The 27,793-nt window shown below is 40.5% G+C and overlaps 1 protein-coding gene across 3 annotated transcripts in view; it reads right to left on the bottom strand.

The window, feature by feature from the left end:
* The window catches only part of disp3 (dispatched RND transporter family member 3), a 102,272-nt gene that overhangs the window by 10,669 nt on the left and 63,810 nt on the right, over nucleotides 1-27,793 (bottom strand). For all 3 annotated transcript variants that reach the window (XR_012384797.1, XM_073911235.1, XM_073911236.1), the window contains exons 12-19: nucleotides 20,186-20,322; nucleotides 15,175-15,344; nucleotides 11,623-11,753; nucleotides 8,697-8,872; nucleotides 7,072-7,198; nucleotides 5,740-5,885; nucleotides 2,899-3,058; nucleotides 2,590-2,703 (exon numbers count right to left, since the gene is read on the bottom strand). Coding sequence is in view for 2 of the 3 variants with exons in the window: in XM_073911235.1 (XP_073767336.1) it covers nucleotides 2,590-2,703; nucleotides 2,899-3,058; nucleotides 5,740-5,885; nucleotides 7,072-7,198; nucleotides 8,697-8,872; nucleotides 11,623-11,753; nucleotides 15,175-15,344; nucleotides 20,186-20,322 (1,161 nt within the window). In the remaining variant the exon portion in view is untranslated. The remainder of the gene's footprint in view (nucleotides 1-2,589; nucleotides 2,704-2,898; nucleotides 3,059-5,739; nucleotides 5,886-7,071; nucleotides 7,199-8,696; nucleotides 8,873-11,622; nucleotides 11,754-15,174; nucleotides 15,345-20,185; nucleotides 20,323-27,793) is intronic.

The raw sequence follows: 27,793 nt of genomic DNA, 5'->3' as shown, positions 1-27,793 counted from the left end.
TGTTTTCAAGTGCTGGAAGGATATCTGCTGTGCAAAACATATGCCGGATTAGTTGGCGGTTCATTCTGCTGTGGTGACCCCTGATATATAAGCGACTAAGCTGAAAGACAAGGAATGAATAAATGTACATCCAATAACCAAAATAATAACCCTTTAAAATGGTGTCTTATACAGCATCCTCTTTAAACATTTGTTTGTGGTCCCATTTTTTCATTATTATTATCCCTTCCTTCCACTACTTGAATTCAAGAGTCGTTGCGCAATTCTGAAATCTATTTCCTCGTTAAGTTGGACACATAGAAGTGGGCTGATTTTCCCAGTCTCTTCTCATTTCACATAATTTGTATATTCGTTCAGTCTGAGTAATCACTTGTAGCGATAATATTCCCGGTTGAAAGCAAGTTAAATTATGTCATGTCTGGCATATTGTATTAACATATAAATGAGATGGGAATAGAGCTCGCATTTCAAAGGCAATGATTTTCACCATCAGTACGTATTACACGAGTCAATTAAATCCAACAGAATGGAGGAAACAGGCATCTGACGGCACCGTCCAAAGGGACATTTAAGTGTCCTCGATGAAAGTTAGTTGGCCGTGACAAATAGTGCTAAAGAGTTAAAAGGAGTGAATCTCATGCAAGCTTGTCCAGGTCACATTTCATACAGAATCGAAATCAATCGTTCTTAACTATAATAAAGTAATATGAAGGGTGGCGCGGTGGCACAGTGTGTAGCGCTGTCACCTCACAGCAAGAAGGTCTCTGGTTCGAGCCTCGGCTGAGTCTATTGGCATTTCTGTGTGGAGTTTGCATGTTCTACTGCAGAAGACCTATTGGAACCCACATGGACCCATAATTTTCACAGATATCAGTCAAGTTTGGTGAAGAAAAAATCATGGTTTGGGGTTACACTCAGTTGGGGGTGTGTGAGAGATCTGCAGAGTGGATGGCAACATCATCAGCCTGAGGTATCAAGACATTTGTGCTGCCCATTACATTACAAACCACTGGAGAGGGACAATTCTCCAGCAGGATAGCGCTCCTTCTCATACTTCAGCCTCCACATCAAAGCTCCTGAAAGCAAAGAAGGTCAAGCTGCTTCAGGATTGGCCAGCCCAGTCACCAGACAATAACATTGTTGAGCATGTCTGGGATCAAATGATAGAAGAGGCATTGAAGATGAATCCAAAGAATCTTGATGAACTCTGGGAGTCCTGCAAGAACGCTTTCTTTCAAGAACGCGACAAGACTTTTGTCAGGTAGTGTATGTGTATATATACAGTTGAAACCAGAACTTTACATACACTCTAAAAAAGGGAGCAGAACCATTTTTAAAAAAAATGTCTGATGGTAAATCATACTAAACATTTACTATTTTAGGTCCGTTAGGATTACCTAAATGATTTACATTTGCTAAATTCCAGAATAATGAGAGATTTTTTTTTGAGAATTTTTGATTAATTTCTAGAGAGTCAAAAGTTTACACACATTTCCTTGGTATTTTTAGCTTTGCTTTTAAACTGTATAACTTTGGTCAAATGTTTTGGGTCTCCTTCCACAAGCTTCTCACAATAGTTTGAAGGAATTTTGGCCCATTCCTCCTAACAGAATTGGTGTAACTGAGTCAGATTTGTTGGCACAAGCTTTTTCAACTCTGCCCACACATTTTCAATAGGATTGAGATCAGGGCTTTGTGATGGCCACTCCAAAAGATTCACTCTATTGTCCTTACAGCACATTTTAACTCATTTGGCAGTATGCTTAGGGTCATGGTCTGTTTGGAAGACCCATTTGTGGCCAAGTTTTAATTTCCTGGCTGATGTCTTGAGATGTTGCTTCAGTATTTCTACATAATGTTCTTTCTTCATGATGCCATCTATGCTGTGAAGTGGACCAGTCCCTCCTGCAGCAAAACAGCCCCACAACATGATGCTGCCGCCCCCATACTTCACAGTTGAGATGGTGTTCCCAGGCTTGTGCACTTTCCCCTTTGTCCTCCAAATGTAGCACTGGTCATTATGGCCAACCAGTTCAATCTTAGTTCCATCAGAGCACAGGACATGCCTCCAAACATTAGTATTTTTCCCAGTGAAATTTAGCAAACTGTAATCTGGCTTTTTTGTTGATTCTGGCTTGTTGATTTTCCCATGTTGTCACACAAGGAAGCAGTGTGTTTGAGGTTTTCCTTAAATACTATTCTATAGTTGTGACTCCAATTAACTCAAATGTTGTCAATTAGCCAATCAGAATCTTCCAAAACCTTGACAGCATCATCTGAGCTTTGTCAGAGGCAGAATAATCTTATTGTATGTAAACTTGACTTTCAAGAAAAGGTATAACAATTTCTCAAAAAAAATATCTCGCTTTATTCTCCTATTAATCATAACGGAAACAAATTCAATCAATCCTAACTTACCTAAAAGAGAAAATGTTTAGTCACATTAACATCTGACTTTTTTTTAAATGGTTATGTGCCCTTTAAACTGGTTTCAACTATATATACATATATATATATATATATATATATATATATATATATATATATATATATATATATATATATATATATATATATAATATGCCATACCCAGAATGCTGAGCAGGATTGGCAGTAGCAGAAGTGGATGAGCAGTAAACACAGCGACTGAAGCGATGCAGATGGCCAGAGACAGCAGAAGACTGTAGAGGGCGCTCTCCACACCTGCAGAAACATACACACACACACGAACACACACATTCACTGAGTCTGACTGCAGATTCATTTCTGTCATGTGCTGAGAGTGAGGTTAATGAGCACTCAGAGCCACAGACTAATCATGCTTCAATTGCTCATTTATTCAAGCCGAGCCATTTTTACCAGCGCTCATTTTTTCTGGGCTATTTTTTGCGCTCTTGCCTATAATTTCCATGAAGATCTGTTTCCAGTGCTGGCAGGTCTGGAAGCCTCTTCTCAAGGCGGACGAGGCAGGAAGTGATGCGAGCTGCTTCTGCAGGAAACTCTCCCATTGGAGGAAGTCAGCGTGAGTTTGAAATGAAGACTTTCCTTTGTAGGTGGTCTGAAAATAAAAAGTGCATAAATAACGAATAAACGTTAAAATTAGACGATAATGCACACCTTGAGATGGACTGGAGCTACAGTGCTCAACCTATATGAGTACACTCCTCACAAACCTCTCATTTAGATTCATATTTTTATGAATAGCTTTACAATATTACCGGCCACTTTATTAGGTACACCTGTCCAACTGCTCACACAAATTTCTTATCAGCCAATCACATGGCAGCAACTCAGTGCATTTAATCATGTAGACATGGTCAAGATCTGCTGCAGCTCAAACCGAGCAGCAGAATGGGGAAGGAAGGTGATTTAAGGGACTTTGATCGAGGCATGGTTGTTGGTGCCAAACGGGCTGGTCTGAGTATTTCAGAAACTGCTGCTCTACTGTGATTTTCACACACAACCATTTCTAGGGTTTACAGAGAGTGGTCTGAAAAAGAGAAAATATCCAGTGAGCGGCAGTTCTGTGGGTGCAAATGCCTTGTTGATGCCAGAGGTCAGAGGAGAATGGCCAGACTGGCTCCAGCTGATAGAAAGGCAACAGTAACTCAAATAAGCACTCGTTACAACCGAGGTCTGCAGAAGAGCATCTCTGAACACACAACACGGCCAACCTTGAGGCGGATGGGCTACAGCAGCAGAAGACCACACCGGATGCCACTCCTGTCAGCTAAGAACAGGAAACTGAGGCTACAATTCACACAGACTCACCAAAACTGAAGATTGGAGAAACGTTGCCTGCTCTGATGAGTCTCCATTTCTACTGCAACATTCGGATAGTCGTGTCAGAATATGGAGTCAACAACATGAAAGCATGGATCCATCCTGCCTTGTATCAGTGGTTCAGGCTGGTGGTGGTGGTGTAATGGTGTGGGGGAGATTTTCTTGGCACAGTTTGGGCCCATTAGTACCAATTAATAATCGTGTCAACGCCACAGCCTATCTGAGTATTGCTGCTGACCATGTCCATCCCTTTATGACCACAGTGTACTATCTTCTGATGGCTACTTCCAGCAGGATAACGTACTATGTCTTAAAGCGCAAATCATCTCAGACTGCTTTCTGGAATATGGTGTACCTAATAAAGTGGCCGATGAGTTTATATTTGTGCATACACATTAAATTAGTCAGTACTGAAGCCAAATCTGGAGCTAATCTAACAAAATAACTAATGATAAGTGTTGGAAAAAAATAATATATTATAATCTGTAGTCACTTAAAAAAAAAAAATAAATGTGATACATTTTAAGGATGCAATGTGAATGTATATGTGCTATGTTATTTTATTGTAATTGGCATTTTTTAACTTTTTTTAAAGAGATAAGGTAGACGTAAGATTGTAATATTTTACGTTTTACCCAACACTGCTTATGATAACAGTCCAAAATGAGTACAACCAAATTCATATGTTATATAGACCTTTTTCATGGCTGCTGCATGGAGGGCGCCATAGCGACCAGCGTCTTCCGGTAGAATGCTAAAAACTTCCGTTTACAGCGTGTTCAACTGGTAATTTGCGCTCCGAAAATGGGTTTCAATGACGTTTTTAATGGATAACAGAGTGTTTTTGTGACACACAACTTAGAAATGTGTCTGTTAAAGCCCTTATAATCTGTCACATGTGGTTCAAGCGCGTCAGAAATACGAGAAAAACGTTCTTCTAGTTCACGTGTCTGCCGTCAGAAATACAGTGTGTGCGTTCCCTGCCTGTCAGCTGTTAGCTCAGCGGCTCTTTAACACACACACACACACACACACACACACGCACACAGAGAGAGAGAGAGAGAGAGAGAGAGAGAGAGAGAGAGAGAGAGAGAGAGAGAGAGAGAGAGAGAGAGAGAGAGAGAGAGAGAGCAAACCAGAGTACTGGCATGAAACTTAACAGGTATGAAAGTCGTGCAATTTACAAAAATGACCAATAAAAGTCTGTTATTGATGCTCTGCTGCTGATTTGCTGTTCATTCTAATCGCGAGCCGTTTGTGTTTTATTTCGTGTGTTGTGTTTTTTCCACGGTTTGTGTTTCTCTGTCATTTGGAAATGACACTAGCCTATATTTTCACGTTGTCACAGTTATTAAATCAGTGTGTCAGTGGCACAGTACAGGCTACGTGTGTGTGTCAAACATTTTGGTGAACTACATTTGTTTGGGCTGGTTATATATTTGAAAGAAAGAGAAAATGTTGACTTTAGCGATGACGAGGCTTCATTTAAACTGCAGAAGATGCCGTCTGACAACGAGGGGGAAACGCCTCACAGCAGCTGTTTTCCATCCTATTAGATCGCAATTCTTTACATGATCAGTCCAGGAGATGCTGCTGATGGACAACAGTGTTAGTTCAAAGAGGATAAAAGCAGGTAAAATAGATTAAAACTATCGTTTCAAAGCTGTCCAAATGTGACTGTTTACACGCATCAGCTGCCGACCGGAAGTTCTTCGCATTCTCCTTGCGCATCATGGGTAACTTTGCGTTCCAAGAAAAAGGTCTATAATATTTAATAATATGAAATATTTTTTCTTAAAAAGAGCCAAATTCAAAAGAAACTAAATAATATTTACATTTTTGTAGTTTGCATTTTTTTTTGTTATGAAAATGCTGAAGGATGTCACAATGTCACACTCTCTTCACCATGAAAATAGTTTGTTTGACTGAACTATTGAAATGCTATAATGAACTCACGGATTCAAATGCCATAGAGATCCAGTGTACCCTGCCGCCCTGCAGGCCCACTGCACCATGGGACAGCTGTCCAGGCAAGAGATTGGGCTCAGGGAGAGAGTGACACTCGGGATGAAGTAAGGGCAGAATGGATGTGAGGCTGTTACCTGAAAGAGACAAGACAGGCTGAAACTGACCAACTATAATAGGCTAAACAGGCTTTTATTTATTATTATTATTCATTATTCTGAGTATGTTTTACTGCTGCACATTTTATATGTCTGTAAAGTGCCTTAAGATGCTACTTTTAAAGGCGCTATATAAAAATAATGGTTATTATTATTATTGGGAGCACAGTGGCGCAGTGGGTAGCACAATCGCCTCACAGCAAGAAGGTCGCTGGTTCGAGCCGTGGCTGGGTCAGTGTAAAGTTTGCATGTTCTTCCTGCGTTGGCGCGGGTTTCCTCCGGGTGCTCCGGTTTCCCCCACAAGTCACATGCGCTATAGGTGAATTGGGTAAGCTAAATTGTCTGTATTGTATGTGTGTGAATGAGTGTGTATGTATGTTTCCCAGTGATGGGTTGCAGCTGGAAGGGCATCCGCTGCGTAGAACTTATGCTGGATAAGTTGGCGGTTCATTCCACTGTGGGGACCCCAGATTAATAAAGGGACTAAGCCGAAAAGAAAATGAATTATTATTATTGTTATTATTATTTATCTGATTCTAGCTCGGGCGGCATGGTGGCTCAGCGGTCAGCAGGGTTTTAGGGACGCTCATGCATATTTCAACAAGACAAGGCAAAACCACATTCCGCACACATTACACATTATAAGTCCTGGCTGTGGAAGAAGGAGATACAGGTACTTGACTGGCCTGCCTGCAGTCCTGACCTGTCTCCAATAGAGAATGTGTGGCGCATTTTGAAGTGTAAAATGTGACAATGAAGACCCCGTACTGTTGGTCACCTGCAGACTTGTTTGCAGGAAGAATGAGACAAAATTACACCTGAAATACTTCGTCACTTGTGTCTTCAGTCCCTAAACACCTTTTAAGTGTTGTGAAAAGAAATGGCAACATTACAAATTCCTAAATTCTCAGTGGCTCAATGGGTGCTCCGGTTTCCCTCACAGTCCAAACACAAGCGCTATAGGTGAATTGGGTAAACGAAATTAACCATAGTGTTTGAGTCTGTGTGCGAATGTAAGTGTGTATGGGTGATTCCCGATACTGGGTTGCGGCTGGAAGGGCATCCGCTGCGTAAAACATATGCTGGAATAGTTGGCGGTTCATTCCGCTGTGTAAATAATGGACTAAGACAAAGGAAAAGGAATGAACGAATGATTCTTGCTCACCTGATGGCAAACACTGAGCTCCTCCAGGCTTCACCAGGTTGGTGTTGGCACTGATGACTTTGCACAGCTTGCACAAGTGGCCGATCTCATTAAAAACATCAAAGTCTTGGTCATAGATCACATTGCCCTTTGAGGAGGAGGAACGTCAACAAATCAGTGCATTAATAATTCATAAATCAGCTTCAAAAGAAAACAATCAATGTACAGTGCACAGATTGGGAGCGCATTGAAATGAGGCCTTTTCTTGCTTTAGAAGAGTCAAAAACGTACATACAGCACCTTTATTTGTTCCCAGTAAAGCATCTTAGTATAATGATATCTCATTTTATGATCAAAGATCTGTACTAATAAAAATGATTGATTATATTTGATATTCACATTATGGAATTTTACTTTTCAGAAAATTAAAGTATATGTTTATATTGAAATATTGCTGACAAAACAAAAGTAATTCGGTAACACTTTACAATAAGGTTCATTAGTTAATGCATTTACTAACATGAACTAATCATGTACAGCTTTTATTAATCATAATTGAACATTTACTAATGCATTATTAACATCCAAGTCCATGCTTGTTAACATTAGTTAATGCACCATGAGTTAACATGAACTAATAATGAACTACTGTATTTTCATTAACTAACGTTTATTAACATGAATAAATACAGTAGTAGATGTATTGTTCATGTTAATAAATGCATTAATTAACATTAACTAATGAACCTTATTGTAAAGTGTGACCAGTAATTCTTCATAAAAAATTAACAAAATGTAATAAATCCCTAGCTGTCTTTACAGTTCTACTAAATATATATTTGAGGGTATATACTAAGGGTGCTTTCACACCTACACTTTTGTTTCGGAACGTGTCTCGTTTGCCCAGTTAGCGCGGTTCGTTTGGCATATGTGAACAGGGCAATAGCGCTCTGTTCCGCGCCAAAGTAATCGCTCCGAGATCGCTTGAATGAGGTGGTCTCGGCTCGATTGAAATGAACCCTTGAGCGGATCGATTGCAGTGAGAAAGCAATCCGATTCGAGCGCGGTTATATCACAGTGTTTTATGGATATGTAATAGGCTTACGGCTATATGAAGAGAGAAATATGAGTAGGGCGGGAAGTTTCGCGAGTCTCCAGATGCCCGCAAACGAGTGATGATCTCCCGGTAATCTCGCGTCTCCCTCCTGGTCCTCAAATAGGCTACGTTGCCTTCTCCCCCCTCCCCACCACATCTCTCCTCAGACACATCGCGCGCGCACCCTGTCAATCAGCATCAAACCACCACCTCTGCTAAATAAACCCTGACACTATGACCAATGTGAGCAGAGTTTACTCGCACCTGACTTGTTTTAGCTCTTTTGGTCCGATTAGAAACTTTGCAATGTGAAAGCGAACCGCTCCAAGAACAAAGAGCAACAATGTAACAATTGTAATCTCTGTTTCGGAACAACTGAATCGATTCACAGGTGTGAAAGCTCCCTAAAATTACAGTATAAAATATAAATCAGACAATAGAGGGAATGTAGTAAATTGCATGCCTATTTTTTTCAGCAAAGTTTGATTATGAATATTCCCAAACATATTTACCAAGTGACTTTCTGAGCTCATTTTCAATTGCTTCTTACCAGGTCTCCAATAACATGGTTGTCTAAGCGTTGAGTGCGGTTCACCCCCAGTATGCCGAACACCACAAACACCATGGCTCCGGTATCCACTAGAGGGCGCACGGCTGGCTTCCCACATTTACCTCCACTGCAGGGGTTAAAGCCTGATGTCCTGGAGATCTTCACCTGGGCAGGAGCTGAGCACATATACAAGAGAATAACCTTACCAGAGAAGGGAAAAAAAAAGCTGACAATAGTTGACAATGTGGAAAACATTTGTTGTCAGATACGTTTTTCTCACACAATGTATAAAGAGATCTCTAAAAATCCAACATCAGTTACTTTAAAGTCCCTCATGGGTTGGCCCTTGTGAAAAATAAGCACACCCCTTGCTCCACCCTGCTGAAAATTCCAGCTCAAACCAGCCTAGGATGGTTGGCTGGTTTTAGTTGGTCGACCAGCCTGGTTTTAGAGGGGTTTTGGTTACTTTAAGACTGGTTTCCAGTCATTTCCAGCCTGGTCTTAGCTGGTCAGGCTGGAAAGTCCCAACTTGTCATTTCCAGCCTGGTCTAAGCTGGTCAGGCTGGAAAGTCCCAGCTTGTCCAGCTAAAACCAGGCTGGAAATGGCTGAAAACCAGTCTTAAAGTAACCAAAACCCCTCTAAAGCCAGGCTGGTCGACCAACTAAAACCAGCCAACCTTCCTAGGCTGGTTTAAGCTGGAATTTTCAGCAGGGCACCTTGTTTTTCCCCAGTTCTGCCCAGCCTAAAGCTGCCTTTCCATTACACACGACATTTGGACACGACTGACGGAATACGCCCCCTTGTGGCAGCCGTACAGTATTTTCAGTGTTGTCGTGCACCATGGGGGAGAAGCTGACGGTGTCCGAAATAAAGGAGGGCAAAAGCAAGAGCCTACATATTTTAATGGATGAATGAATGAATACTAGAAACTCATAGACCGCTAAAATATTAGAGGGAATGTGGAGAAAACATTAAAATATATATTTTTTTATTACTTTCTTACTTACATTTATAAACAGAAAAGTTTTTTATTTTAATATAGACTTTTTATAATTCAAAAAATACCAAATTAAGTCCTATTTCTCATCTCGCGTGCACGGATCTGCTTGGACAACACTGGAATACATCATATCCGGTCGGCAGGTCGCATGCGGTCTAGTCGCAAGAGTTCAAATATTTCAACGGATCCGCAGCTCAATTCGGATCCGAATTTTCCGCATACGGAGATGATTAGAACTCAACGCAGCTCCCGGACTGCTCTCCATTGGAAATGAATGACTTCCGGTCTGTCGCTTGCCGTTTGTCATGTGCAGTGGAAAGGAGGCTAAAGCATCTAGAACAGGGGTGTGCAAACTTGGTCCTGGAGGGTCGGTGTCCTGCAGAGTTTAAGGCTGGTTACCAGTCATTTCCAGCCTGGTCTTAGCTTGTCAGGCTGTAAAATGACCAGATAAAACCATCTAAAACCAGCTTGACCATCCTGGTTTAAGGCTGGACATAGCTGGTTTTAGCTGGTCATCTCCCAGCTTGTCCAGCTAAAACCAGGCTGGAAACCTGCCTGGAAGTGGCCAAAACCCCTCTAAAACCAGGTTGGTCGACCAGCGAAAACCAGTCAACCATCCTAGGCTGGTTTGAGCTGGATTTTTCAGCAGTGCAGTTTGTTTTCCCCCAGTTCTGCCCAGCCTAAGCATCTAGAACAGGGGTGTGCAAACTTAGTCCTGGAGAGTCGGTGTCCTGCAGAGTTTACCTCCAACCATACTCAAACACACCTACCTATAGCCTTATAGTGATCTTGAAGACACCGCATAGCATGTTCTGGTGTGTTTGATTAGTGTTGGAGTAAAACTCTGCATGACACCGGTCCTCCAGGACTGAGTTTACCCACCCTTGATCAAGAAAGTCTCCACAATGGCTTCGCTCCCTGTCATGTAAACTATAGGGTCTTCATATGGCTTGTCTATACTCTCTTCCTTCACCAGCTCTTCCATGGTCTCATTTCCAATCAGCTCCACCGTTGGCTCTTCCTCCACCAGCTCCTCCATTCGATCTTTTTCTACCAGCTCCTTTTTCCAGCAGCTGCTTCATTGCCTCTTTTTTTCCATCAACTCCTCCATGGTCTTCTTCTATGACCTCCACCATGGATTCTTCCTCCATTAGTAAATCAACGAGACTCTTCCTCTTCTGGCTCCTCAATGAGGCTCTTCTTTCTTAAAGTCCTCAATAGGCTCTTCTTCCGTAAACTTCTGTTCCCCTGTAAGCTTCTCAGTAACGGCCTCTACCTATCCCTCCATATATTTGTGAGTGACTCACTTATTAATAAAGTCATCTGGAATGGCAAAGAAAGCGTTCTTGCAGGACTTCCAGAGTTCAAGACTCTTTAGATTCATCTTCAATGCCTCCTCCTTCATTTGACCCCAGACATGCTTAATAATGTTCATGTCTGGTGACTGGGCTGGCCAATCCTGGAGCGCCTTGACCTTCTTAGCTTTCAGGAGCTTTGATGTGGAGGCTGAAGTATGAGGAGCGCTATCCTGCTGGAGAATTGTCCCTCTCCTGTGGTTTGTAATGTAATGGGCAGCACCAATGTCTTGATACCTCAGGCTGTTGATGTTGATCATCCACTCTGCAGATCTCTCACACACCCCCATACTGAATGTAACCCCAAACCATGATTTTCCCTTCACCAAGCTTGACTGATTTCAGTGAGAATTTTGGTCCACGCAGGTTCCAGTAGGTCTTCTGCACTATTTGTGATGATTGGGCCCAGATCAACTGATGATTCATCAGAAAAATCGACCTTCTGCCACTTTTCCACATGATCAACTAGAAGTCAAGTTATTATTTATTGCTCTTACAAATAGTTTCAACGACAAGACTTTTGTCAGGTAGTGTATAGGTTCAAATAGCTTTAAAAAGAAAAGCATATACCAGCAGGTAGCGGTGCGTAGAAACTGCCCTGAGTGGGTCCATCAGGTCCAGAGCTGAACACACAACCCGGTGGCCCTTCACACACACGACTGGGATACGGACTGATCGTGTGCTGCGCAAAATACAGCTTCCTGACACAAACAGACAAACATAAAACAATAAAGTTGTCTCCCCTTAAAGAAGCTTTTTGAGTGTGTGATGTTTGGGTTTAGAGGTAGGAGTAGAGTAAGACCATATAATAAGTGTTTTTTACAGTATAAAATGCATTTTACTTATGGACAGTCCTCGTAAACCATCAATACCAATGTGTATGTGTGTGTTGTTAGGGTCTGGCAATAACACAGATTTGGGTTGAGTGTAAATCCTTCACACACACGACTGGGATACAGACTGATTGTGTCAACCCGGGCTCATTGTGGAAACGTAGCCCCGCGGACGTTTCTGCGGACCGCGATTTACGTCCCGGGAGGTATGTATTCGAGCGTTTTTTTGTTTTCGAGGATCCGCCTCGGGAGCGTGCGGGGTTCGCGCCCGCGCCGTTCTCACGCGAAAAGCCGCCGGATCGGAAAAAAATAATAAAAAAAGCAAAAGGCCTTGTCTTCGATTTCGACTGCGTTTTCGGATCCCGCCGCGTTCTCGCCCTTATTTTTCGGATTCCGTTTTTCGTCTTACCTGATTTCCGGAACCTGCTGTTCCCCGGACTCGATGCCAGTCGTCGTGCACCGCGGCCAGCTCCTCCTCCTCCTCGTCCGGGGCCTCCACTCCGCCGACGCAACGCTGTGAGCTAGGCGGACAAACTGATTGCGTTGGGAAAGCCCTCCACTCGGAGGTGAGCCGTCGGCCGGCGAGTGCGAAGCAGCGTTCGCTCGAAAAAAAACAAACGCGGCCTTTACGTACCTCCGGCCACGTAAATCGCGGTCTCCAGAAACGTCCGCGGGGCTACGTTTCCAGAATGAGCTTGGGTTGGATCGTGTGCTGCAAAAAAATACAATGGAGCCAGATCAGTCTCAAAAATTAAACATTAACAAAACTTCATTCATTCATTTATTTCAATTCGTAAAATTAACACAATTTATAAATTTTGAACATGATTCGAAAATACACAAACCTTTCCCCTTCTACTTACTACTATTATTATTATTTATTATTATTATTATTATTATTATTACTTGTCCTCTCCCTGATTTTCCATCCTCCCCTCAGCTCGACACCTTTGTCATAAATGGTATTACTTTTACTTTTTGTTATCATTATTATTATTACTGTTCTGACTTGTCCTGTTATCTTTTCATTATCATTATTACAAGTATTTATACCATTATCATTATTAAGGTTGCAGTTGTTGTAGTTGTAGCGGTAGTAGTAGTAGTAGTAGTTGAAGTAGTAGTCATTGTAATAGTATCGATTGTTATTCAGTAATTGTTATGGAGATTATTGAAGTAGAAGTTCATGTAGTAGTAGATGTCATTGGTATAGTAGCAGAAGAAGTAGTAATGGTGTGGTTGTTACAGTAGTTGTAGTAGTCATTGTTGGTGTAGTAATATCAGTAGTAGATGTTGTTGATGTAGATGTAGTAGAAGTGATTGTGGTTGTAGTAGTAGCAGTAGACGTTGTTGTATTAGTTGTAGCAAACTCTATAGTAGTATCAGTAGTGGTAGTCGTTGTAGTAGTTTCAGTATTAGTAGACATTGTAGTAGTAATAGCCGTGGTTGTGGCTGTAGTAGAAGCAGTAGTAGTTGTAATATAAGTAACTTTCTGTAGTAGTAGTTGGTGTAGCACTTGTGATTTATTATTATTATTGTCAGTTATACTGTCAGTTAATTACTGTTGTCCTTTCTTTCTTTTTACTTTCATTTTTACTATCATACATTAATAAGCATTGTTGTTACTCCCTTTCTCTGACTGGTTTCTTTCTATATGTTTTATTATATCTGTGACACTTGCTTCATTTATTGACTGTTATTGTTCCTTATGTATGTACTCTGACCTGTCCACCAAGTTACCTTTACATGCACACACACACTCACACACGCACACGCACACTCACGCACATACCAGTACCTGACTATATTGTTGTTGTTGTTGTTTTTTTTTGTTGTTTTGTATTTGTTATTTGTTGATGTTTTCTTGTATTTGTATGATTTTTGCATATTCTAATAAAAAAACACACAAATCTATTTTTTTTTGTGAAAATATTTATGATTTTTACTTGTGAGCTGACAAAGTGTGTGTCGTATTTATGAATTGTGATTTCAATTTACAAATTGGATTTTGAGAATTTGAATTGTGCTGTGCATGTATGTGCATGTATTTCGAGAGGATCACGGGCTTAGGATTGCTTGCAGCCGGCTCCGCATTATTCAATTCATGATTCACCAATCAGATGATTCCTAAGCCACTATAAATACTCCAAGTTCCATATTTCAGCCATCTTCGTTTTGAAGAATCCCCCCTTCCACCCCTACTCCTCCTCCTTTTCTAGATGGGTGGCACGGTGGCCCAGTGGTTAGCACTGTTGCCTCACAGCAAGAACGTCACTGGTTCTAGTCCTTACCAAGCCAGCCAAGGTTTCTGTGCGGAGCTTACACGTTCTCCCCTTGCTCACGTGGCTTTCCCCCGAGTTCCCCGGCTTCCTCCCACCATCCAACCAGTTAATTGACTAATCCAAATCGGCACCATAGACATGCTCCTAGTAAGTAGTTATCTCTTAAGAGCGATCACTATCTGTTCATGAGCTACTACAGCAGGGCAGTTCTCCAGATTTACCTGAGCTCAAACTCCCATCTCGCCTTGCAAATGGGAGGGAGCCCCAAGCTCGAGGATCTTAAGAGCTCAGGGCTCTCTCACGGGACAGCATGCCAAACAAGCTTTTTAATCAATCAGCAGCTAAGTGTGAACTCTTGAAATGATGTTATGCACTGTTGAAGGTGAAATGTCCAAAATTTGAGGAACATTATGTAAACATTTGAATCTTTTTCTCACATATTTGTTTGCAAAATGGTGATCCTCGGCCATCTTTGCTCCTAAAGGACTCCTGTCTTGGGTGCTGCTTTTGTACCAAATCATAATTATAATCACCTGTTGACATCACCTGTTTCAAATCATATCGTTATTTAACCAGTTTACCTGATTACTGCCCTAAGCTGCTCCTGTCCCAGCTTGTTTTGGAGTGTGTTGCAGGTCTGAATGACAGGGATTTATTTACAAATGAAATGAGGTTGACCAGACAAAACATGAAATATGTTGTGCTCATGCTGTCTGCAATGAAATACAAGTCAAAGGACATTTCTAAATCACTACTTTCTCTTTGTATTTGCGTTTTCCATACTGTCCCAAGTTGACTTGTAGTATTTGTGAGACTGATCCGTCTCCATAAAATACAGCTTCCTGACACAAACAGCACATCAATTTCCAGCTCACTTTCAGACATCCTGATGTCAAACTCAGACACACACTGGGTTAAATGTTGCACAGTGAAGAGGCAATAAAAATGATTTCAATCAGTCACGGCTCATCAGTCTTCAGCACACACACACACACACACAAACTCGCCTGCTGCGCTGCTGCTCCACCGAAGCCACGTAAAACTCGAACTCTGCAATCCAGCGTCGGCTGCCGTCACACGAGCGCAGCGTCAGCATCCAGCGGGGCCGCGGGTGATAGGCGTGAGACACACACACGCTTATCCGCGTGCTGAAGTTGCTATGGGGACTGCTGTAGGCCTGTTACCGTGACAACACATCGATCAGCTTTTTTGTCAGCTCAGATAGAATGGGGCTATAAGGGCAACTGAAGCGTGCTGAGGTGATATGAGTAGACGCCACACACAGACACATTACACTCAGGATGATGGAATTCCACAGCTTTGCGATAGATTGTGTACATTGAAAGCTTCTTTTTTTTTCTAGGATGCATTAGCACACAGGCGGTAATGGTTTTTGTCTGTGTAGTGATAATATTAAGCAATGTGAAAAACACATTTGCCAAGCGTAATTATGTAGGCAGGAAACGGCTCATCGCAGCTGTTTGTTTGGTTTAAACTATTGTTTCTTTTTCTTTGCTTAACAAACTATATTAAAGAGCCCATATTATGGGTTTTTGAAAATTCCCCTCCATGTAGTGTGTAACACAGCTATAAGTGAAGTAAAGTATCCAGCTAAGGCTTAAATCTGTTAGTGTACAGTGTTTAAAACTGTTGATTCATCTATAAAAGAGTCGACTCATAGTGCTTCAAACGAGTCACCTTGATACCGATTCATTAGGTGTTTCGCCATGACGTACGAACGAAACCAAGTTATTCACGTGCACGCACAAACCCGGGAGATTTCAAACCTGAGGCCCCGCCCTCTGACGCAGAAACCCAGACACACACACACACACACACACACACAAACATGCCGGTCGATTGAAGTCACACTGCAGATGGATATATTGAGTCTCTACCCAAAGATGAAACATCAGCATTATAGCCAAGCAGTTGGAAACTACTGGAAACTTCTGGAAGCTACATGCTACAAAGAATACTTCATCAGCGTTTGTTAAAGGAAGGATCAGTAAAGAGTAACTTACTGATGGACGTCAGGATGGATTTTTCTTCCTCCATTTCTCAAGTGTAAGTACGTGCGATTAAAGTTGCCTCGATGACTCTAGCTTGCAAATGTATTTAGTTGTGATTTGTTACTTGTAACCGCGTGTACTGTATCAGGTTAACTGGCTATATTCTCATATCGCGTGCAAAGTCACGTTAAAAACGCGACGCGTGCTGCTTTGTTAACGGAGCTCCGTGGACGAGGAGTAGTGTGTGTGTCTGTGTGTGCGCGCGATGTCGTCCGGAGGTGTGTGTGTTTGTGTGTGTGTGTGCGCGCGTTGTCGTCCGGAGCAGGGTTAAGTGCGTGTGTGTGTGTGTGTGTGTGTGCAATATGTGTGTGTGTGTCTGTGAAAAGAGCAGGGTGAGAAGCTAGGAGATCTCCTCAACTGTTTTTGGAGTTTTTGCTCAATAAAATAGTTAGTTGTCTGTATTTTCAAGTCCATATTTACATTGACCCACTGGCAGCTAAAATCCACGCCTACACTATCGAGCGTGTATGAACTGTGATTACTTTTATATTGCTGATTAGCTGTTTGGCATTTCACTCTCTGACTGAAGGCAGTCGACCAATCGCAACAGGCTGTCATCAGTCCAATCAGCGCAGATTAGCTTCGCGCTAAGGAGGGGTTTGGGAACAAATGAATCACTGGACGATTCATACGGGAGTCGCTGGGATAATTAGGTAAAAATAAATGCAGATTATAAGACCACAAAAGTGTTTTTTGACCTTGCATGCATATTAAACTGTTGTTGGAGACCCTTACAACCAAGATATGACCCTATTTCATGTATAATATGGGCTCTTTAAACTGGCAGACGTGTGTGTGTGTGGTTTTTGGTTTAATGACATGGATATGACCTGGCTATTACAATGCTGAGGTGGTTTATGAGGACATGCCTTGTGTCCTCGTAATTCAAAACGGTTTAAAATCATGCTTAACAGGGTCTTTTCTAACCCAGGCTTATTCTGATTACGCAGCCCTATATACATTTCTGGAGAGCGCTAAATACGTTTCAGGAGCTGCGTTTTTGAGCTGCAACAGGTTGCGGTGTACGCTTTTTGAGATCTCAAATTTCCAACAAAGGCTCATTCCGAAAAGTATTCCTATATTCATTTCTGGAGAAGTGCGTCAGTTACGCCAGAAGTGCGTATGGCTGCATTTTGTCTTTAAAACAAACGCTACGGGGTGGTATGACGACGTTCCTTTTCGCGCTTACCAGCTGACCGCTTACCTCCATATTGACGGCTTTCCCGCTGTTACGTTTGTTCAGTGGACAAAGAGTGGTCAATCTGTGCTTTTGAAAACACTATTGGTTGGGTTTAGAGAAGGAGGAGGGTTGGTCAGTCGATTGGTCAGTCATTCAGTCAGTCGACAGTGGCCCCTAGTGGATTTATACGAGCAGGCGCAAATGGCACTCACGAGAGAAATTTGAGATTTCAAAAAGCGAACACAGCAGCGGCCTCTGATGGATTCACAACAAAAACTGCAAAAAAAAAAAAAAAAAAAAACGTAGCTTCTGGGATATATTTGGCGCTCTCCAGAAATGTACATAGCAGTACGTTTTCAGAATGAGCCTGAGTTGCAAATTTCTCTCGCAAGTGTCATTCGCGCCTACTCTTCCCACGTAAATTTACCAAACGCCATTGTCGACTGACTGACCGATCGACTGACCTACCCTCCTCCTTCCCTAAACCCAAACGAGTGTTTTTCAAAGCACCGATTGACCCGCCCATCGCGCTTTCCTAAACCCAACAGACCGTGTTTTCAAAAGCAATCCAGAAAAAGAAAACCTGATTTTTACCACATTTTCCGATCTCACCATATTCTCACCCTGTTAATTACTTGTTTATTTAATTATTTGGCTTTTGTTGTTCTGGAACCGCTATTCGCCGGACCCTAACCTTATCGTCATGGTCAACTTTGATCTACGTCTCAAATACTCCGACGTACACGGCGAGCCACTGAACAAACTGGTAACAGCAGAATAGCTGTCCACACAGGGGTAAGCACAAAAAAGAACGGCGCCATACCACCCCATAGCACTCGTATTAAAGATGAAATGCAGCCGTATGTTCCTCTGGCTACATAATTCCCGATCTCCAGAAATGTATGTAGGGCTACACTTTCACAATGAGCCTGTGCAGGTCTTTTCACCTTCACAATTTGCCACAGGTTTCCTGCACTGTAACAAATACTGGGTTCTACGCAATTGATTTGTGTTGGGATGACATGAAGGAATTAAGTTGGCTTATTAGTAAGTGGACTGAACATAAAACAATTAAGTCATCCCCAGAAAAGTCAAGAATCGTGTTGTTATACCTCATCTGAACTAAGCAATTTGAAGAAAAGCAGCACATGTCATTTTTGAGAGTGTGATGGTTGGGTTTAGAGTAGGGTAAGGCCATATTATAAGTGTTTTTTACAGTACAAAATAATTACGCCTAAGGAGAGTCCTCGTAAACCACCAATACCAATGTGTGTGTGTGTGTGTTTTGTTAGGGTCAGGCAATAACAATTTAGTTGGTGTAAAATCAATAATGGATATGGATAAAAAATAAAAAATAACAAAAAATAAAAATAAAATAAAATAAAATAAAATAAAATAAAATAAAATAAAATAAAATAAAATAAAATAAAAAATAAAATAAAATAAAATAAATTTGGAATAACAAAAAGTAAAAAATCTTCTGAATCTTAGTTCTTTCAGGTTACACAACTTCATTACTTGACTAAACTAAATGCTAGAAACTAAAGGGTAAATAAAAACTAATTAAAGGTAAGTAGAAATATTATACATTTTATTTAAATAATCTACTGCAGTGGTTCTCAAACTTTTTTCACCAAGTACCACCAAAAATTGTCTCTCCAAGTACCACCATAATCACCAGTATTGAAATAAAGTAGCACAGTTGGCCAAATTAAGCAGCTACATCACTGCACAGTTCGAAAACGAGGCAGAGTCATATTCAATTAACGAAATTATATTCCATACTAAATCATACAGATCAGTCGGTTCTTGTCAGGTGACTCATGGTGCGGCATTCTGAAAAGTTAAGATGTTTTCAACTGGGGACACCTGGAATACACAAGCGCGTCGTGCTGCAGTACTCATTTTGCTAGCCTGTGGGTTGAATTTTGGCACTCAAGTGACCGAGAACAAGAGAATGTGGTCATTTTTCAAAATAAATGGTTAAATCGTTCAGACTCAGATTATAAATAAAACGGAATTAATGATTTTTTTTTGTGCGGCCCCGTACCGATTGATCTATAGACCGGTGTCGGTTTATGGCTCGAGGATTGGAGACCACGTATCTGCTCTGCAGGCACCACTTACCTCTTTCTCTAGTTTTGCGTCAATTGAATTGTTTTGTCAGCTGATGACGCGGTGCACTAAAGTAAACATTCTAAGCACAGCGCTTTGATCGTAGGTTTTAGAGAACAGCCAATGCTGATCACAACGGTGTTATCGTACACATCAAGTGAGTAAAATCTTATTCATTTTTTCTTTCATTACTCAGTGATTCATCCGCGAAAACCACTGATCTACTGTAAGTAACACTGCTATGACGTTTGTCGTTCATAATGAATTTAATTCTACTTTATTAAATGCACAATATGTACGATTTTTTCATTAACATATCCAAAAACCAGTGGAACCATGTTATATATTTATATATATGTTATATATATAAAGTAAAATATATATATTCACTACTTTTGTTTTGTGCTGCGCATGTCTGCCATCAACAATTGCTTCAGCGCACTCATTTTCAGTCTTTCAACCTACTCTTTTGTTCATTGTGAATATACACCCTCTAGTGGTGATAAATAGCATACTGTCCTTTGAATCTAAGCTACCATCCTGCATCCCTTTTTCCACATATCAAATAAAATCATATTCAGGAATATAATTAAATTCAGGATGTGTCACGTGTGTTAATGAATGTGTGTAAATGAGTGTGTTAGCACAGACCTGAAAGGATGGCACGTCTCCGTGTGCAGCCGATGAAGCCTGCCAGGGTGCAGGTACACTGGCACTTAGTGAATACCGATAAAGAGGAACGGCGGAGCCCATCTCCAGTTTGAACACATAGACAGTCAGCAGCCCACCTGCAGAATCACAATCACAGCGCTGAACTCATCAGGGTCAATTCAGCACCGCAGATATACTACTGCTGCAAAGTTTGGAGTCTGGAAGATTTGGTTTGACCTACTTTTTATTGAACATCTTAGATGTGAAACAGGCAGTAGGCTACAAATAGCTTTTATTTATTTATTTATTTTTAGACAAAAAACACAACCCGTCATATACATTTAGGCTCTTTAACAGAATATAAATAATATTAAAATAAAATAAAAATAAATAATAATATCAAGTAAAATACTTATATATCCTGGATTATTAGCCCCCCTGCATATTGTGTTCACAATTTCTGTTTAACTAAAATATTTACATAAATATTTACAAAAATATTTTAACACATACAGTAACACATTTCTAAACATAACAGTTTTAATAACTCATTTCTAACAACTGATTAATGTTATCTTTACCATGATGACAGTAAATAATATTTGACTAGATAGGGGGTGGTTGGAGTGGTCTGCGAAATCAGGAGCGGTGGGTGTGTAGGGGTGGGGGGTATGGTTGTGAACTGAAGAGCGTTAGGGGGGATTTGATTCGCGAACTGAAGGACCCAGGGGGGGAATGATTCGCGAACTGAAGAGTTGGGGGGAGATGATTCGCGAAATGTACAGTGGATGGGGATTCGTAAACTGAAGAGCGGGGTATATGTGTTTGTGTGTGTGTGTGGGGGGGGGCTGATTCGCAAACTGTACATTGGGGGGTGGGGGTGTTGTGAACTGTACGTTGGGGGTGGGGGCTGTAAATTACGGGAGTTTTCCGTAAGACAGAACGGGAGATGGGTCTGAAATATGGGACACTCCCGGGAAAAACAGGAGTGTTGGCAGGTATGTCTTTAGGCCTGCATAAGCTTGATTTTTGATCACCTTAATCCGACTTAAGTCAGAAATGAACTAAACAGAAATGGAATTAAGACATGTGGAGTTTGCAGACATTAGTGGCATTATTGAAGTAAACACCGCAATCAAACTATATATCCGACAAGATCCACACAAGCGGCAGTCAGTAAAGGACAGACTCACACACACACACACGAACACACACACACACACGAACACACACACATCGCAAAATGTGGAAGATTTTATTTACATTTGGCATGCGTTAATAAATTCCATAACACTCAAACCAGTCCTTACTCCTTATTTGCGTTTAATACCAAAGTTTCTCACGGCGGCATGAATGAAATGTTCATGAGTCAAAGTCAAACTGCCGAACTGCAGTTAAAGTCAGGCATCCTGCTGATTTGATTCAGAAGGACACTTTTTTTTTCAGATGGCTCTCTTTCTGTGTATATATATATATATATATATATATATATATATATATATATATATATATATATATATATATATATATATATATTAGGGTTGGGCATCTAAGCTATAATGCCGATCCGATACGCATCTCGATTCAAAGAATACGATCCGATATATTAGCGATACATTTGTGACATACAGTATTGCGATGCAACACGATACGATTCACACCCATATCACGATACGATGCGATATTTCAGCACTAACTAATTAGATCAAGTTTATGAGATGATGTGAAAGAGGATGCTGTGCCATTGAATGAGTTTGATTATTTATTAACCAAGCAAAACCAAGACTTTTTTTTACAAACTGGCTTTTCTCTCAGAGCCAGAGTGTCATTTTACAGTAGAGGGCCATTTTAGAACCTATAGCACATATTATTTAAGTATTTTCAAGATAAACAGAATGTATAAGTGCAATAAATATTAAAAAATATGTATATATTTGCACTCTTTCAACATAAATAAATTTAGCATTGCACAACAAGAATTGTGATTTAACTTTTCAACTATGAAAACAAGTTTTACAAAGATATATTTTGCCACTGATTATTCAAAACTTAAGGTCGTGAACTAGCAGTGTTATGCTGCTTTGAAACATCACTGTCACTGTAAACAACAGGCTAATAAAAATATAACAAACCAGCAATCTTCTTGCTGTGAGGTGGTCAAACTACCCACTGTGCCACCGTGACACCCATTATTTTTATCATTATTATTATTAATATTATTATTATTATTATTAAATAAAAATTAACAGGAGGAGGTGTTTAAAACCTTCGTTCTCCGTGACACTAGGCTGAATATCTTTGCAGATGAACAATGCAATAGCATTCGTTATTGGCGTAGAGCGAGCAGAACTGTTGCGCATGGAAAAAAAACTTGCAACGCTTTTCTCACCACTTTTGGAGCTGGTTGAAGCAGTGCGAAAGCCGGGGATGCAGAAACACTGGAAGATGCTTTCACAACAACACCGTGGCGCCGCTTCAAGTGAGAAATCAGATTAGTCGTACTGCCCGCGTATTTTACAGATGCGCGGCACATTTTGCAAATTGCATCTGTCCTGTCATGTCGTCCATCCTTAAATCCATAATGTTGCTTGCCATACTTTAGATTTAAAACTCAGTGGGGAATAAAATGTTTGTTTTGCTTCTCGCGCTTTCTGAGGGCGCACCACTAGCTTCATCCGCACACCTGATACACTGAGTTGTAGTGTGTGCACATCCGCAAATCCGTTGCTAAGGCTTACTTTATGTAGGTCGATTAAATTATGCGCCAAAAACAGGTTGACAACACATGTTAATAAATAAAAAATACATTCTATATTAAAAATATAAGCTGTATCTCGGAAAAATCGATGCATCTCGCAAAACCCGATGCATCTCGATTTGCTTCCAAAATTTCATTCATCCTCTGCTGCTCAACCGATGCACTCGCATCGTGCACGCGCATGACCGCGTATCGATACATATCGGTTAATCTTCCCATCCCTAATATATATATATATATATATTAGGGATGTAACGGTATCAGAATTTCACGGTGCGGTAATACCTCGGTATGAATGTCACGGTACGGTATTTATTGAATCATTTACAGGAAAAAACAAAACTTAAATACTCCAAAAAAGTGCCAAAAGTGTCAATGACATACAAATTAGCCATCTATCTGTAAGCTTTGAAACAGGAACTTCAATTTTAATAACAAAAAAATATTAAACCATGTAAAAAAAATAAAGTTTCAATTTAGTATTGTTGAAAACTCATCACATTCAACATTTAATCACTCACTCACTTAGATAGAGATGGGTTTAAAGGAAAATTATCATATAAATATAATCTGGTAAAAGCTGGTATCTCTGGGTATTTACAATGTCCCCTGCAACAGAAAAAAACCCTCTCATTTGGGACTGAGGTTTCTGGGACAAGAGAGATATGACTTGTGCATTGTCTTTCCCCCACTTGAGAGGACAAACCATGAGTGAGATAGAGATCTCATGTCTGCATCAGTCTGAACAGTGTGCTGTGTTTCTGCAGTCCCCATGACTGATTAGTCGTATTCCCTAACTTGCAGGCACATGCACACACAGTGCTCAACCTGTGCAGTGCACATGCCCTTTTTAGTCTTGGATAGAAAGTTCCCTTCCAAAATGATCAAAAGTGCCCCCGCGACGCGACATACCCTCCGTCCCCGCTTTACAGTACGCGCGCGACAACACAGCTGATAAGAACTCGCGCGACAACACGGCTATTCAGTACGCGCGCGACAACACAGCTGATAAGAACTCGCGCGACAACACCGCTATTCAGTACGCGCGCGACAACACAGCTGATAAGAACTCGCGCGACAACACCACTATTCAGTACGCGCGCGACAACACAGCTGATAAGAACTCGCGCGACAACACCACTATTCAGTACGCGCGCGGCAACAACACCCGCTTTAGGGTTTTCCAGCTCTTTTTGATCCCCGCTTCTAGCAGCACACTCCATTTCCGCATTACTGGATCTGTAGCGACAACAGACCGCAAGGGATTATGGCCAAGCCTGGGCTGATGGGAATTGTAGTTTCCGGTACCTCCCGTTCGCTTCATTCGCCTGAGCAAATTTTCTCAGAAGACCTATAGTTTTACCGAGTCATGCGACTACGGTAATATCGAAAAAAATTAATATTGCGGTATGACGGTATTTACAATACCGTTACATCCCTAATATATATATATATATATATATATATATATATATATATATATATATATATATATATAGGAAAGAAAGAAATAAGGACAAATTCTACTCTTCTGAAAAAATTGTAGTGGTCCATTTTATTTATGTAATTTAAAACATAAAGTTTCGTCACTGTCAAGTGAAAAAAAAAACATATCAGTACAACCTCTTATAGTCTTATTTTTTCTAAGGTTAAATAGTGTAAAAGCTAGCAAAGGCGATTGTTACATTTTTCTTAGTTTTATTAAAACAGAAGGACTGTGGTGTAATACCATATACTGAAACTGCGGTGTCAGGTTCTATATAAGTATTTAATATGTCAGAGAGAAATTAATTTGATTTACGTTTTAAATAAAACCATTTAAACTTTCTTTTAAGCTGTCCTTGATAATCATGATCCCTGTACTTACTATAGAAATCACACTAAATTATACATAGTTACACTTAAGTAACTGCAAACCCAAGCACCATTCTAATGTAATTCATTCATATTAATCAGTAGTTAAATGAATAGTTACAACTGTGACGAGGACACTAAAATAAAGTGTAAACAAAACGATTATTTCATCTATTTTCAGAAAATGTGCATTATATTGATCAAACGGCACAGCAAAGATATTGCAAATGGACAAAACTCATAGATCAATGGAAAGCTTATTTATTCAGATGATAAATAATTGTAATTTCCTCACATATTCAATAACTCACATATTTTAATAATGCATTAGTAAACGTTTAACTATCATTAATAAATGCTGTACAAGTATTGTTCATTATTAGTTCATGTTAGTAAATAAATTAACCAATGAAACCTCATTGTAAACTGTTGTTCAGGGGTGGGACTGGCCATCTGGCAATTCTGGCAAATGCCAGAAGGGCCGGACCATTTTTTAAATGTGGGCCGGTATGCTATTTTAAAATTTTTAAATATATATATATGTATTGTTTTTACATGCAGGCTGCTTTTATCACTTGCAAGATGTGAATATTATGATGATGTTGATCAGTGGTCACCAAACTTGCTCCTGGAGGGCCGGTGTCCTGCAGATTTGAGCTCCAACCCTAATCAAACACACCTGAACAAGCTAATCAAGGTCTTACTAGGTATACTTGAAACATCCAGGCAAGGTGTGTTTAGGCAAGTTGGAGATAAACCCTGCAGGGACACCGGCCCTCCAGGGCCGAGATTGGTGACCCCTGATGTTGATGATGACGATGATAATAGTAATAACAATGATAAATGTTAAGCATTGGCCCATTTGGCAATGGCCGGCTGGTTTCGAGATGGACCGACCCAATCAGAGGTTATGCGGAAGTATTCACAATTGTGGTAAGAATGTTAAACAAACAGTAAGCGCAGCACGAGCTAATTGTCAGAGATGGACTGTAATAAGGAAAGACGAAAAAATTTAAAAAATTAATTTGCTCTAAAATCAGATGCTGCCAAATGCATAAAATTAACTTAAATAGTCTCGAAAGGGAGCAGCACAGTGGGTAGCGCTGTCGCCTCACAGCAAGAAAGTCGATGGTTCGAGCCTTGGCTGGGTTGGTTGGTGTTTCTGTGTGGAGTTTGCATGTTCGCGTGGGTTTCCTCCCGGTTTCCCTCACAAGTCCAAACATGTGCTTTAGGTGAAGCCTAAAACATATGCTGGAATAGTTGGTGGTTCATTTCGCCGTGGCGATCCCAGATTAATAAAGGGACTAAGCCGAAAAGAAAATGAATGAATGAACTACTTGCATGTATAAATGGGTTGTTTTTGTTCCAGTCACATACAATAAATGTTTAAATATCTATTACATGTGGTACTGCTTATATTATTTCACCATCAGAGCACCAATATAAGTAGTGAATGTGCATGTCCGTGGATGTGCATGTCGAGTCCACCTTTGCTGTTGTTTGTGAGCAAATTGAATTCAAGCCTACAGTACTGTACATGGGTTTGTGTAGGAATGATACTGAAATTACTGACATCTCATTTCAGGTAGTTGTGCATCACTTCAGTCTTTTAGGATAAAACAACTTCATCCATCTGCACTTTGATCTTTAAAACTGCACAACTTCAAAAAACAGCTCTATTAGTCACTACATTAAAGGTAATATCCAAAAAGGCCCAATAGGGGCACTTTAATATGCAGGGAAGCACAACCAGCATAGCTCTTACTCGATGGGGGCGGTAAAGGACCTGGATGATGGATAAGAGCTGCTGGTCAAAAACTGAACTGAGAACCACTTTGCTAGACTATATCCACAGTCACAATTATTATTAGCCTTCCTGTGAATTTCATCTCATCTCATCTCATCTCATCTCATGTCATTTTTGTCCACTTTTCTGGGGCTGGTTCGCGGAGGCAGCAGTCTTAGAGAGAACTCCAGACTCCCCTCTCCCCAGACACATCCTCCAGCTCCTCCAGGTAGATCCCGAGGTGTTCCCAGGCCAGCCAAGAGACTTAGGGCTCTATTTTGATGGTCCATGCGCAGAGCGCAAAACGCAGGGCGCAAACGCTTTCAGGGCATGCCAGAACGCAACTTTGCTAATTTACGGATGGAAAAATGCGCTTTGCGCCGCGGCGCATGGTCTAAAAGGGTTGAGTTTATTTTCTTAATGAGTTATAGGTGTGTTTTGAGGATAAACCAATCAGAGTCTCATCTCCCATTCCCTTTAAGAGCCAGCTGCGTCGCGCCATAAGCGCATTTGCTATTTACAGGATGCAAAGTAAGTCTGAGTGGAAAAACTGAGCATTTCACTAGCAAACAGTTCACAGTTTTTTTTTAACAGAAAACTGTAAACAGAACATCTACTGCGTGAGAATGAGAGATAATAGAACTACTTTCACTTTTGGATAGGGAAACCTTTACGCACAGACATCAATTAGTCTATAAATAATTAATTGCGTTTGTTAAGCGCAAATATTAGTTTCAAAACTATTTCTAAATTCAGCTCTAATCTCCAGCAAACGATTAAATGAAGAATAATAACGAAGTGTGCTCAAAAACCTGACTTCTATCCAAATACACATGCTGTGCCCCATATGGTCTAAAACCTGCAGGTGGGCAAATCTAAGCTTGTTTTTTATAAAACAAATATAAATATGGATATAATAAATAATACTGCTAATAATAATAACATTATACAAAAGCAAACTGTTATGAATGAACTGAAAAAGCCTCCCGAGATGAAGAAGACATAAAAGCAGGGATTTTTTATATTTATGTAGGCTAGAAAATAATATGTTTTGCAATATTTTATTCATTTATATTTATATCCTATATCTATTCTTATTATATCCTATATATATCCTTAATATTTAATTTTGTTCATATGTAAAGATATTTGCCTATTGCTCTCTTGTGTGTATTAAGCAGTGTGTAAGCGAGGTGCAACTCTGCGCTGG

This window comes from Danio rerio, chromosome 8 (genome assembly GCF_049306965.1).
Source record: "Danio rerio strain Tuebingen ecotype United States chromosome 8, GRCz12tu, whole genome shotgun sequence".
In the NCBI taxonomy this organism is placed as follows: domain Eukaryota; kingdom Metazoa; phylum Chordata; class Actinopteri; order Cypriniformes; family Danionidae; genus Danio; species Danio rerio.
Note: the sequence above shows the minus strand (reverse complement) of the source record. Positions and strands in the feature narration are given on the sequence as shown.